The sequence below is a fragment of the Hesperophylax consimilis genome, chromosome 14 (assembly GCF_061612785.1).
Source record: "Hesperophylax consimilis isolate HC1 chromosome 14, BYU_Hcon_1.0, whole genome shotgun sequence".
Taxonomy (NCBI): domain Eukaryota; kingdom Metazoa; phylum Arthropoda; class Insecta; order Trichoptera; family Limnephilidae; genus Hesperophylax; species Hesperophylax consimilis.
Window position 1 is genome coordinate 23,704,100 of NC_142849.1, and position 14,372 is coordinate 23,718,471.

The following is a 14,372-nucleotide window of genomic DNA, read 5'->3' on the forward strand; positions in this document are numbered from 1 at the left end:
ATATTAAACATTTTTGAGCTAGGACATGGCGCGCATTACGTAATTTTACGGCCGACACTGTGTTGTATATTTGTGGTCTTTTTCCTCTAAGAACACTCACACATTGAGGAGTCGTAGATTTTGGACAGTTTTATTTTTAATATTATCCTTAAGAATACGCTGGCGAACAAACGATTAAAAAAGTATGTCCTTATAATTAGTAATTACAGAAACCTAAGTATTCAATTATGTACAGTTTTTCCAACCATTTGCTATGCTATATATGATAGTTTGATGAAAAAAATAATGCATTGTGAGAAATTTTCATAGCCTCACTAGCTTTCTAATATGGCAGCTGTTTTCAATGAAAACTTCAAAGAGTTAAAATTTTAAAATATTTACTTTTGACCTACAAATTTACAAGAGTTTTCGGTTAAGTGTTCCGTTTATGAGTGTTTAGTGGGATACAACTTATATAATATACATACATACAATACAATACATAAGATTAAATAACATAACTATTTTAAAAAAACACGTTGTACAAAGATTGTAAACTGTTTATGTAGTTGGAATTATTACCAACAACAACATTGCAATTTTCAGATCTACGCGCATTCGCTCCTTTGCGCGAGCATGCACGTCATGCACATCAGTTTACCCACGAATGACTGTGTTGGTTTGGTACAAGTGATCAAAATAATTTTTTTAATAATAATTTCTCTTCTAATGACCAATTCAATATTATATTAGTATAATTCAATAAATTTACTATTATTTGTGTTATTTTTGTCAGTTTTAATCTGTCAATAATGTCTTATTGTGAATAATATAGTTTCATCTTATCAGAAAAAGCGAGGTTATATCCTATGTATTATTTTTTAATTGACTTTTACTGCTTGAATTTAATAAAACTTCCATGAAGGTGATGTTGCTTAATAATATAAATGCCTTATGCATGTGTAGGTAAAATCAATGTTTACATATATTGATGACGAAATGGATTCAAAATGTCTTAGGACGGGTTGTTTCGCAGAATTTGAACAATTCATCAAATTTCAATGTTCATTATCAAGTTCTGTGGAAGATTTTTTCAAGTTCTGTTTTTATTTCAGTTCTGTCAAGCAACTAGCCTATAATGATATAATAACAGAACTTGAATAAGACTTCCGCAGATCCCGTAAATGAACGTTGAAATTTTATGAATTGTTCAAATCCTCCGAAACAACCCTTCCTTAATGTTCATTCTCTGGGAATTGTCATTATTATGTTTAATCATTTTTAATTGTATGAACGAGATAAAAATTGAAGTCACAGTTATCTTGCAAACATTTAAAATAAAAGGTCTGTGTTTTATGATTTTTGATTTTGCTGAAATTTTTTGACGTTTTGATTAAAAATGTTTGTATTAAGGTTTATTTTTCATTTTTTCATATTTGAAATTAAAATATTGCAATTCTTAAACATTAAAGAATATTTCGAATACAAAAATCAAAAAGGTAAATTTATCTAGTTTCCAAATTGGTATTTGTTTTTACGACATCTTCAAAATGAAGAAAAATATAGAACATTTAAAATACCTTGGAAAAATTTCGAAATTCAATGAGAAATTATTACAATTTGAAGTTTATACAACAATTAAAGTACCCCTTTTACTGGATAATGTATTTTTTTTTTTTTTTTTTTTAAAAAGAAAGACAAACATTCCCAGGTTACGAATAACCCAACAATGTTTGAAAATCTCCTACTACCACCACAGAAAGCCGAAAATGTTGCTTGTGTTGTGATGGAGGACTTAGCCAGCCGAGGAATCGAACACGCGACGCTCGGGTGAGACCCAAGCGCTATGCCCACTCAACCACTGACCGGTATACATCTCATGTATCTTTCCATGAACTATTTTATGTCAGTTTCTATTTTACGTTTCAATTAGTAAAGTTTTTGCATACACAGTTTATCAATTGAATAAATAATAGATAGTAAAGCAATGGTGTATGCTCACTTAAGATGCCTGTTGAGCTCCTCGATGTAGTTCTTCTGGTCCAGCACGGCGGCGATCTGGCGGCGATGGGGACCCGGCTGCGGGGGCGGCGGGGGCTCAGGGTCTCCGCTGGCCCCGCGCAGGTACAGAGAAAAGTCTATCACCCCCTGCTGACTGTCCAGATCTTCTTCCTGAGAATTTGGAACGTTTATTAGTGGGATATTACTAAAAGAATTAGAAAAAAATTTGTTTAATATTTCAGGATGGTACTGGAACACAAGTAGAAACACAAACAACAAAAATGAATACATTTGGATTTAAAAAAACATCCAATACATTTTGCAAAACAAACAATAATCGTATTTTGCAGATGTTTGATTGACTGAGCTCAGCGAACTGTTTTAACTCAACCATTTGGCATTTTTATTTGTCTCTTAATTTGTTTGTATATTCTTTTTCCGGTTCAAGATGGTAGCCGTGTTAGATACTACCTTTTTATCCTACCAGAGTTTTCATGGGTGTTGATCCTACTATGAGCTGTCATATCGGAATAATCATTATTATGGTACCTACCTGCCTGAAGAAATTATTGTTTTTATATGTTAAGGCGATGCACTACGTCGTGTAATATTTTAAATTGAGCCGCTATCAATAACAACCCTTTATATAAGGCGATAAGGTTTAAATTCCCGCTTAACACCATCCGCCTGTTTTGATTTATGCAAGAAAAAAACATGGCCAAAAAGTGCCTTTTATTTTATTTTGTGGATGTTCAGGCAAAAATATTTAATTTTTTTAAGATCATTTTATAAATAACTTAATTTGCCACATTATACAATAAAATCATAACCGAAAATGGGTTCGTAAGTAGGAGATTTTGAACTTTAAAGCAGTTTTCATAGGCCTTATACATTATTTTTTTCTGGGCTTATAAAAAGACTTATCAAAAAAATACTCGATTATTTCAAAGGCCAAGATGTATTCTACTCGCAGTATTTAATTAAAGCATCTGAAACATTTCTATTATGCGACCAAATTTTCAAACCCTAAACACATGATTTTGCATTACTACGTATGGCATCGCCTTAATAATTAAGTAGATAGGTATTTAAGTAACTACTTACAAATCTTATGATTTCAGAGGAAATTTTGGTTTTGATTTATTAGAAGAGAAAATCAGAAATATACTTGTTTGGACCCAAGGGATGCTAATCATAAAAAACTTTCCATAAATTACCCATAGTATAAGAATCTGTTATAGCTTGGCACACTAAACTTTGCAGTCAGTAGAGTTACTTGAAGATTTTATTAAAAACACCTGCAGAATTAAAAAAACATTTCTGTCTGCAAAGTTAATCAATCAGTTTTCAATTAAATAAATGTAAAAAATTATAAATAAATTGTCAAAAATCCATTGCATTCAAACAAAATATCATTGACATTTCTGCAGCTGCGGTCGAAAATCGGACAACTTTTTCCAATGAGAAGATAGTGACAACTTGGAGTGGCGGTCTACATGCCAAATAGCACTAATAAAGGGTGACACCAAATATTTAATTGCATAAAACTTGTAAGAAAAGCATTGAAAATACATTAAATTGCAATAAAAATGTGTGATTTTACATTGCTAGTAATATATAATTCATACGTAATTCAATATACTGGTCATATTATGAGGAAAGATAAATTTAAGATTACGTATTTCAAGTTTAATTTCCCACCTTGACGCACAGATTGCAGTCAATCACATTCAGTCCGAGCAGCAGTCCCATGATGACCACAGCCTCGTCGCTGAGCACCAGGGCATGCGGCTCGAAGTACTCCTCCAGGGCCTGCTCCCGGTGCTCCAACAGCACGCGCAGATAGTCTGCCAGCTTTTTCTGCATCAGGGCTAGGCGCAGCCAGGCGCGGGCACGACCCATTGCCGTTCTGGTGGACAAATAATAAACTATTTAAATCTAAACAATAAAAAAAGATCATCTTCACTTATAATAACAGCCTAAAAATAAAAATAGAAAGAGAATAAGATAAAATATGGAAGAAAACACAATGGGCTTAAGAACTGAGTAGTTGTAGTCAAAGGCATGCAATCCATATAGGCAAATAAGCACTGCCTCCTCTACTTTACTCACATAAAAATATTTAAATTATAAAATGATTGCAAGAAATCAATCGACACTTCCAAAAATATGTGGATAATAATTCCAGCGCTGCAGCAACACTCCGACCGCTCAAGGTGTCAAAGACAGAAACTAAGTATGCAAAATGACATGTATATCATAATCAAATGCTGACAGTATTATACACAAAAAAATGTACACGCGTGTGTATGCGCATTTAAGGGACTATTTGTTTATGTCAGTGCTAAAAAGGCCGTGTCTTTGGGCACAAATATAACACCACTGCCAAATGTAACAATCACTGCCATCTGTTGGTGCCTCTATTACTATAACTAGTACAACTCAAACAAAATAATGATATATTGGCTTTTTTATAATATTGTCTGTTTATTTAGAGGAAAAATATGGGAAATTTTTATTGGCTTTTAATTATGTATTAATCATATGGTTACTTGTATATTTGACAAGCAGCTTAGACATTCTTGGTGATAATTTGAATGAAAGAGTTGTCTTTTAAAATACCAATTATGTAATTCGATGTTTAAAAACTTCCTGGTTAAAAACTCTGTGAACGCAACTGCCTGTAGGAAGGTCAACTTATTACATCAGATTACATCCTCACCTGACAGTGGGGAGGTCCCTGACACTGGCTGTAATGTCCTGGGCTTCAGGGGCGAACTTCTCCACCATCTGGAGGATGTCCCAAAGCTCTTTCTTCGGTCCAAGCAGACCCTGATAACAAAAAGGCACATCATTTTTAACAAGCATTCAGCGGCTCTATTGCTAACTAAAGTGCTAAGTTCCCTCATATTTTTTTGTATGAATTTTAGCAGTTCACCCACAGATAACATGGGTTGATGACCTAAAAAGAATGGATGAGGGACTACCGGCTACCAGCTTTGAATGGATTAGGGCAGCTAAGAACTGTCAAAACTGGAGACATTTGAGGGATGCCTTTGCCCAATGCTGGACTCTATAGAGAAATTATATACATAGAAGAAAAAGAAGAAGGAGACGAAACTTGGAACATAAAAATGGAGTGTTGTAAAATCTAGAAGTTCTTCTTCGCGTGGTGGAGATTTGGTGGAGGTTAAAGAGGGGGGCTAAGGCTATCCAGACAGTCAACGGCATAAGGAGTCACTATGTTCAGCCCAGATGAACCATGGTATTGGCATTAGTGTTTAAATATGACATTGATTACATGGGCCCCAGCTGGCTCAAACGCAAAGTGGAAGTCCAATTTTCAACCACTTTTTCGAGCATAGGGGCCGTATATCGGCAATAACGAGGCAAATGTTGTCTCCCAAGTCGTCCGTTATCTCTGGTCTATCAGTGTAGAATAGTGATTTCACAAATACCCAGTAAATAATTGAAAAGTCATCACAAGATCTTGGAAGCCAAGTCGCAGGTCCATTATGCGACATTATGCGCTCATCGAATGCTTCCTTCAATAAATTGATTGCATCTTGTGTGGCGTGTTGCGCCGTCTTGTTGAAACCAAAGCTCTTCCACAATGCCAATTAATTGTGGGACGAAAAGTCAGTAATAAAAATAAAATAGTAAACTGAGCACAGATAAGATATCAGCTGTCAAATTGGCAGTCGCCGGAAAGTCTTGTCAATTTGAAAAACAGACCTTAAAAAAAAACCCAGTATAATCTTTTTACCTTCTTTGGTTTAAGTCCATGCCTGAGAACGTGCTCAAGGACGATAAAGAAGTGTCTGAGTGGCAGGTGGTCCGTGTCCAGCATGCGACCATATCGGAGCGACTGCTCTATCAGCTCCTTCACCACCAACTTGGAGATGTTGACCAGGTTGCTCCGCTCGATGACCACAGGATCACGGTCTGGAATAAATAATAAATAAGGACTTATTCAAAACAATAAAATTAATAACGGACAAAGAATTCTTTTGTAGGCATCTTCAGATAGACAATCAATACTTACCTACCAATTAAAAGTTTGCTAATTAATTATTCTGTAGTTACTAGATTCTAATATAAAAGGTGGTGTTTTCTCTTTCTAAAACCGTTTAGATCATACTTCTCACCATGAAACTAAAGGAGACACAATGATTTCTATAAGACCATAATATGAGCTGTTCCCAGAAGCGATTAAATTAGCATGGGCGGGTTAACTATGAACTGCGCTTTTGACAAAGATGAGAACATTATGGATGGTACTAAATATAATAATATTTACAGCAATTTCATAACTTCAATAAATAGATTAAAGATAGTTTAAAATGTAATACGAAGCAATGAATTAGTTTCATCACTACGTATGGTATTTTAACCTCAATTTTACTATATCTTATCCTTGGATTAAGAGATAACAGAAACAAAACAGAAGTAAAACTGGTACAGCTATGTCAGTATCACTAGCAACAGTGTTGCAAGTGCAACACTTATTTTTTTGGCCGGTTAGTGGCCGAGTGTTAGGTTTCCACCCAGGAGTCACGGCTTCAATCCTCTGCTAGCTAAGTCCTCCATCATTGCACAAGTAACATTTTCCGCATATTGTGATGATCGTAGGAGGAATTAAAATAGTTTTAGGTTATTGCGCAATTGTTGTTGTTTATTTTTTAATGTTGAAACCAGTGCATTATATTTATAAAAGTGAAGTGTGGCAGCCTATGTGGTTCTTCCGAGAGACTAATATAAATAATTATGTTATTATATGAAGTTTTTATTGTGTTAACTAACATAAACGGGATAGGAGATTCTCGAATAGTGATCTCCATACAAATCTCAAGTACGTTCAACAATTGACTTTGGAAGCCACCTATGGGCTGGAGCCCCAAAATACTTGCTAAACCTCCTTGATTCTGTGCAAAGGAGGGCGGTCCGTCTGATAATCCGTAGTTAACACACCAATCGCCATGTCTAATGTACAGACGCAATGTAGGCATGCCGAGTCTGTTCTACGGGTTTATCAATGGAGCCTGCTATAAGGATGTAGCAGCATTGATCCCCGGTGACGTACGCCAAACTCAATCGACATGAGAGGAACACCCGTTGATGTTGGCTTCATGAAAACGAGTTTTTACTTCGTGTAAGTCGGCTATAGGCATCTGTTTTTTTCGTCTTCATATAATCCGGGCCTCTTCAAGACCCGTATTAATAAATACCTTCCTACAGCCCCTACTTTAACCCACCTCACAATGCTGCCCAACCGGGTGGCAATATAGTTCCCCTGCCTTTGTACTGTACAGACAGGAGCACTCTTGTGAGGTGTCACATACATAAGATATTATAATAATAAAATGGGGTTACATAAATATTCTGACAGCGGGTTGCAGAAAAAAGTCCCATTCCTAGGGTTAACAATTAATTTACCCAACACGGGTGAAACATGCTCATCAGGCGAGGTGACATGCTCCGACTGTGCCGTGTACGACTCCTGCATGTCCATATCCTGCAGCTCTTTCAGGCACAGCCACTCCCCGTCAACCGACACTCTAAAGTTGCACAGGTAGATGGTGTCCTGCGCTCCGGCCATGTCTGGATCGGTCGGGTTATTCGGCGAAACCGGGCCTGGGTTCCCTCCGGGAGAGTTCAACGAACGCATTGGTTAGGCCTTTCAGAAAACGCGGCAAAGTAACATACAAAGCGAAGAGTTTCGCCTATAAGACCTATTTTGCAAGCGTTGTGCAAAATACTATTCGAATTTAAATAATTTAGTTTTGCAGATTTTAAAATTCAGTCAGTGTAAAAGCCGCAAAAAAAATTTCACCGATTAGTTTACTTCAAGTGTAAGCTTTATTAGCGTTTTGAATACCACAAATATGCAAGGTATTTGAATTTGTGACAAAAACTTGTGTGAGTTCGTGCTACGAAGGCAAAAAGCTGTTTGGCAAGCGTTTTTTAAGTGCACGCCACGTTAAATATTTAGATTATTTAACTATATTAGATTTATTATAATGCAATGTTTAGCCTTGCAGTGTTTAAAAGTTCGTTTTAAGCTTTTATTAATGCAAAATAAGCGTGAAATAGCTTATTTTATGTGCTGTGCGAAAAGCTTTATCGATAAATTTAATGTGTTTATTGATCTTTATTATTATTTTTATATTCTTAATGCAAGATGGTTCACGATTTTTCCACCCAGTTCAAGGGATGAAGTCTAATACTTTTTCAAATGCCTTACGGCTTGAGATATATTATTAAAAACACCATTCAACAAATGATTTGTCCGAAAATCCATCCAAATGAAAAGTCACTGTCACAATATGATCCTCATAATGACATTTTAAATATTCAATTCACAATCAAAAGGTAAACCACTACATCTTGTATGTTTAAAAACTTGTTTTATTAGTTTTTAGGGCACTACTAAAAGGTTTTTGTTATTATTAAAGACAGATCTTGTCTGCTTAGTCAGTGAGAGAGGTTCCCAGTCTATTTTTAAGGGTTATAATATTATTGATTGGGTGAATAAGCTTCTACAGTGGGATGGGGGTGTTTAGTACTTCCCAAGAGGGGTGAAATGGATCAATAGAGACAGTGCTTCCATCTGTTGGCCATTTTCTCAACACTCGGCAGTGATAAAACAGAAATCTTTTTTTATGTCAAATATGATAAATAGGTAGTTGACTACCTGTCCAGAATAACTTCAATAGTAAAATATTTTTTTTACACAGAAATTTTAATAATACTTGCTATTGCACAAAAATTAATGAATAAACAGAATTTGTGAGAATACTAATATTTGAGATGACATTTTTTTATTCAAGTACTGTATGATGAAATAATTTATATGTTCACAAATGACAATTATTTGCATTGTACTTTACATAGAACAAAGGATCAAATTTTAATTTTATTTATGTCTAAATTCGAAGTAATATACTATGTATAGTCGAGGGAATTCGAAATGTTAAACTTGAATAAAAATATTTTATTTTATATTGAAGCCAATTTGTACAAATTGAAGTTTGAATAGTTGTCAACATTGAATATAAACGCACAAATTAATAAATTACCTTAGTAACTTTATCACAACTTTGTGAGTCGTGTCTGATAATCGGAAAGCAGGAAAATATCAATTATGCATGCAAAACTTACTTAATTTGATGCTTTCGTAAGGAGTTCCTGGCTTTGAGACCAACAGTTCGGGCCATATTTCTCGATTGGAAGACGAAATGGAGCTTGTTCTTGAATAAATTACATTTTCAACCCTTGCCACGGGCGTTTCTGGTGAACTTGTACTATTATTATCAACTACTGGCGATCTACTACCTTCGCTACTAGCAGCTGCCATGTTTATGTGTGTATGTCAAAAATCTAGAGCTGTCAATTCGTCAGGCTGCCAACTTAAGTGGTCATTAACGTGAAGTAGGAACTAAAATAAAATTATATAGGTTGGGACCTTCTGCTTCATTGTGATTTATGATCGATAGCAATCGATGGTAAATTAATCGAAATAAGCACATGGGGTGGTTCATCTATCATTGTGGTGATTTATGATTAATGTGAAAATAATAAAATGAGGTGCTTCATTTAAAATTCCACAGTGAAACATGAATACAATTATAACGTATTCGTGAAAATCGTAAACATTTTCACATTTTATGAAAAATAGTAAAAACTTGGCTGCCTGCCTACATGTAGGTTTATTGCAACGAACGATAACACACAGAAAATCTGTACATAAATGCAATATTTTTTAATTAATTTTTGAGAATACCAATAGTTGTATAAAATAATAATAATAAAATAAATAAATTTTATTTTTGTTCCTTTGAAAGTATGCATATCTTCATAAATAAATATAAATGGATTTATATTGAAGTAGAACATGCAGACAAGCAGCCACGTGGCAGCTTCGCGGGACTACCTATCCATTGTCTAAATATATGTATTATGCCGAAAAAAAAGAAACTTATTAAATGCAAGGAGTTTTTTTTTCTCCTGACCGCCTTCACGTTTTGTCGTGTTTTTTCCAGACCTAGCAAGAACGTGAATCATTCAGGATAATTTAATGACAACCAGTCCTTTCCGATCATGAAAATGGTTCCCTTCTCAACAACCATTACCTCCTCGTCTTAATATTCCTATGTTCAGCATTGAAATTTACTTTTCAAAATTAAAGCACTTCATGCTGAACATAGGATTGTTTTTTTAAAGTGCCGATAGTTTAATTTTTGGAGCTAATAATAATAATGAAATATATTATTTGTCAATGGATTATAATACATTACACATTACATCATGCTTTGCTGTACAACAATTACAAAAACTTCATTGCTCAGCTGTACATTCCGGATATGGAGTGTAGCTGGTAGTCAGCAGTGCCTCTGATAGTGTTACGAAATCATAAATAGTTGCATTCAGGACATGTGAATGGTTTCTTTACTGAATGCGATTTTCGGGGAAATCAATAGATTAATTGTTATTTTCAGAACGTGGGAGTAATTTCTCTACCGACCGCCTTCGTGCAATTTAGTCGTTAATATCGACGTTAGAGATGTTAAAACTACATTTATAGCTCAGGGTGGCTTCTTTCCAGAGTGATCACGGACATTATTATTTATAGATAAATTTACGAAAAAATTAATAAATTCATTCAGAACATGACAATGGTCCCCCCCCCCTCCTCCAACGAAACCAAAGTTAGGGGAACACTGTCATATTTCTGTTATATTGTAGCTATAATATTTTGTAAGTAAGCTATTATTAGCTCACGTATATCATAAGCCTTGTCAGCAGTAGTTGGTTAGTATATAATGTAATTACAAAAAGTTTTACTTTTTTAAATATAAACTAGTCATGATTATTTATGTTATGTGGCTGATTACCACTCTGCCTAACCTAGCCTATAAAATAATTTATTAAGATTTGTTTTCTTTTCTCGTGTACATAATAATTTGAATACCTATATTATTATTATATTAAATATTATGATTTTGGTATTATAACACCCTTCTCAAAAACACGGGGAATGAATTTTTATCATTTTCGTTCTATTTTTATTTTATTTTTTAAACATAAATTAATGTTTTATCATATTCAAAGTATTTTTTACGGTTAGTCAATGTTATAGGGAGATACCATGTGTAAAAAATATCTAATAAATACAATTTTTTTTTTCAAAGATTTTTTTTATATTAGGTACATGTTTTCATACAAAGGCCAATAAAGATTTAACATATAGTAATTTGAAACAAGTTTAATTAATAATCGGTATTAACCTAAGCTAAGGTTTAGTGGTCTGGATCAATTCGCAGGGTGGTTCATGCCGTTATTCCATTTTAATTTTATTCCAAGGATCTCGATGATAGAAGGTCTGAAGATTTCCCAACGATTATTTCTTGTCTCCATAGGCAGTTTGACGATTTATGCCGTCAAATGAGTGTCCACTGAAAATGATAACAATTTTAATTGATGGAATTTGTCATTCGACGTTAAGAATGTCAACCGTGTACACAAGTTGGGGAGTTTTACGAATTTCTCCCGGCCGGGCTTTGGTGCTGAATAGATCAATGACCATAGTTGTTCTGTGCACCTTATATTGAAATACCGATGGAATCAAAACATTTCAATTCCTCAGTCAGGGTAGGAACAATGAGTAATGAGCAATAAGTCAGGTAATGAAGCACCTTTGTCAAAAGTGTTTTACAGGGTTAGTAGAATATAGGTACATGATAAAATGACATATCGAGAGGATTATACATATTTAAATTACACGTGAAACTAGCAGTCAGTGGCATAGCTATAGCATTAACATAAGGGATTTGACTCTAAAAAGGGGGAGGGGGATGGAAAATTTACTAGAAAGTTTTTTGGAACCTCTACTTTCCACAACATATTATTTACATCACATCGATAAAAGAGATGTTGCAAATAATAATATCCTCGGAGATACCCGAGGATATTGTTAATCCAAATACTAAAATTTAGTCAGCCCATGTCAAAGGTAAGAATAACAGAAGGGTATATATGAGACGATGTATGGTGTGAATGAAGCAATGAGATGTAATTTAATTAGCCGCAAAAATACCCAGGGACCAATAAATAGGCGATATATGTGTTACTTACCCACGGTCCAAATTTTGTCGGTTTGATAAAGCCCATCCAAAAAGTGCTCCTGGTCCTCTTTTCTGAAGTTCCTCTTCCGCCTGGCTTTCTTTGCCCAGCATATAATCTACGAAGAAAATTATTAATATTATGGCTTATAATATAACTCTACAGGCTGCCAACTTTATTCAATACTCCTGTATTGAGGTAGTTTTGCGCTAACTCCGCCTATGGGCGGAGCTGGCAGTGAACGTGTTAATTAGGAAATAATCACATTCTTATAAGGATATAGTGTAACTATTATAATTGCATAAAATATGTAATTGTTGCATACTTTTAAAGCGATTAACATTCCGCTTGCCCAAATCAGCAGGATTTGCCCCACCTCGAAAATTCAATCCAAGTTGTGCCGGCGTTCGGTAAAAATCTAAAACATTCAATGAACATTAGCGCCTAGTTAATATAATTAAATAATTTATCACTAAATGAATCTACAAAAGTTAAAACAAACCGTATAGGTACATAAGTTGAGTAAATTTAAAAAAGCATGTTGAATTTTTTTTTTGTAAACTTATAAAAGCTACGCACATGAAACTTTTGATCCTCTTCCATCTTCAATTAATTCTGCCACATCGTCGTCTTCACCCTTTCCTCGTAGTAAATCTGAAAGAAACAAAACAAAAAACATTCGTTTAGTCACAAATTGACTAGTCTATGAAATATCAACATATTGGTCGTCTTATTACAACTCTGCACAGTATCTACCACTACACTCTTTGCTCAAATGTATTTTTATTTAATTTAAAAGTAAAATCATAGAACAACAAAATGGTATCTTATCAAACGGTCAAACACGAACATTTCACTGTCACTTAAAATAGCTCGTAATTAAAATGTCGTTAGGAGTTAGGACTACTACTAACTGGACATTGCTATCTTAGAAGACACATGCAGCTATTGGGAGTGGAAAACATCAATAGATGCAGGAAACGTGAAGAGGATGAAGAGACTCCAATTCAGGGCCGACCTTGTGCAGGCGCAATTGGAGCAGTCCTCTGCGGGCGCCGACCTGCCAAGGCGCCAAAGAGCCAAGGATAATACAGCGCCCTTGGGGTTTTTACTAGCACCAGGTTCCATTTGTCTCAGAGCCGGCACTGCTCCAATTCACCTATGGTGCCGATATTGTCCTGCTGCCATACTGTCGCTCGCTACATAACCAGGATGAACTTTATCAAAGGGACCGGGTTACTGTTGAAGAAATAAGAGATAGTCATGGAACAAAGAAATTCCCTTCCATTCCCATTACAAAACAATTGTTCCATTTAACCACCGCCGTATTTTTAAAGATTTTAAAGGTGATCGTAGTTCTACATCCCATTTGAATTTCGTGAACACAGTTTTGTTTCGGAAATTTGAGCGTCGATTGGACAAATATTTGGATGACGAAACACGTCCACGAGGTGATTCTCGTGTTCTTTCTTATTCTACGGAGATAATGCCTGTGGCCTGGTGCGTACGGGAATTATGGTAAACCATCTCCGCTTTATAATCAAAATAATGAAGAAATAAATGACGCTGTGAGGTGAAAATAATGGCGTTAACCACAGACATAGGAATTAAGCGTTAACGTAGAAATTTCAAAATGAAAAAGTAAATTTTAAGACCCACTGAACGAGAGTAGTTGTATTAATTTGCGTTTGATTACTATTGTTAGTGTCCATTACTTTATTTTTAATTAAGTAATAATTTTTATTTCAACTAACCTTTGTAAATATTGAAGCCATCCTTCGTCGTAGCCATGACGAATTCAGTAAAACCGAATAAACTGAATACGATAAAAAATACAGATATTGGAAGCAGGCCTTTAGCCATGTCGAATTATCTACAACACGATTTCAAAATGACAGAAGAGAAATTAAATACTTTTTCTTGTGACCAGAGTGGGCAATGGAATGACTCTGTATCTGTAAGATTCCTTTCCACGAATGATTCATTTTTTACGCGGTTCCGTTTATATACATTTTTGAGAACAAACCGGGAACTCTGGGAGTTTATGTAATATTGCAGGGATGCGACAAAGGCCATTTTACATCATAATTATATTTTTATATTTAATCAAAAGCTGTGTACATTTGAATGTTTATTTTGTGTGAATATAGCACAAGAGTTACAACTGCTCCAAACTGTCTGGGGCAAGTGGGATTATGACACCCCTGAAAATTATCTTGTGATCGCTGAACAGATTTATTACATTGTTCAGAAGCAAAGGGAAGTAGGAA

The 14,372-nt window shown here is 34.8% G+C and overlaps 2 protein-coding genes across 3 annotated transcripts in view; both read right to left on the minus strand.

Moving 5' to 3' along the window:
* LOC149418079 (RUN and FYVE domain-containing protein 2-like) overlaps positions 1–8,492 on the minus strand; it is a 36,645-nt gene extending 28,153 nt beyond the window's left edge. For both annotated transcript variants that reach the window (XM_089639647.1, XM_089639648.1), the window contains exons 1-5: positions 7,417–8,492; positions 5,747–5,925; positions 4,703–4,812; positions 3,682–3,889; positions 1,982–2,151 (exon numbers count right to left, since the gene is read on the minus strand). In XM_089639647.1, the coding sequence (XP_089495773.1) occupies positions 1,982–2,151; positions 3,682–3,889; positions 4,703–4,812; positions 5,747–5,925; positions 7,417–7,648 (899 nt within the window). In that variant the 5' untranslated portion in view covers positions 7,649–8,492. The remainder of the gene's footprint in view (positions 1–1,981; positions 2,152–3,681; positions 3,890–4,702; positions 4,813–5,746; positions 5,926–7,416) is intronic.
* A 2,721-nt stretch (positions 8,493–11,213) lies between these two features.
* Positions 11,214–14,061, minus strand: LOC149418080 (uncharacterized). Its single transcript, XM_089639310.1, has 5 exons — positions 13,857–14,061; positions 12,682–12,756; positions 12,428–12,520; positions 12,115–12,220; positions 11,214–11,435 (listed from the first exon to the last, which is right to left on the minus strand). Exons 1-5 carry the CDS (start codon positions 13,963–13,965, stop codon positions 11,381–11,383), a joined length of 438 nt encoding a protein of 145 aa, XP_089495436.1. The 5' UTR covers positions 13,966–14,061; the 3' UTR covers positions 11,214–11,380.
* Positions 14,062–14,372: the final 311 nt, after the last annotated feature.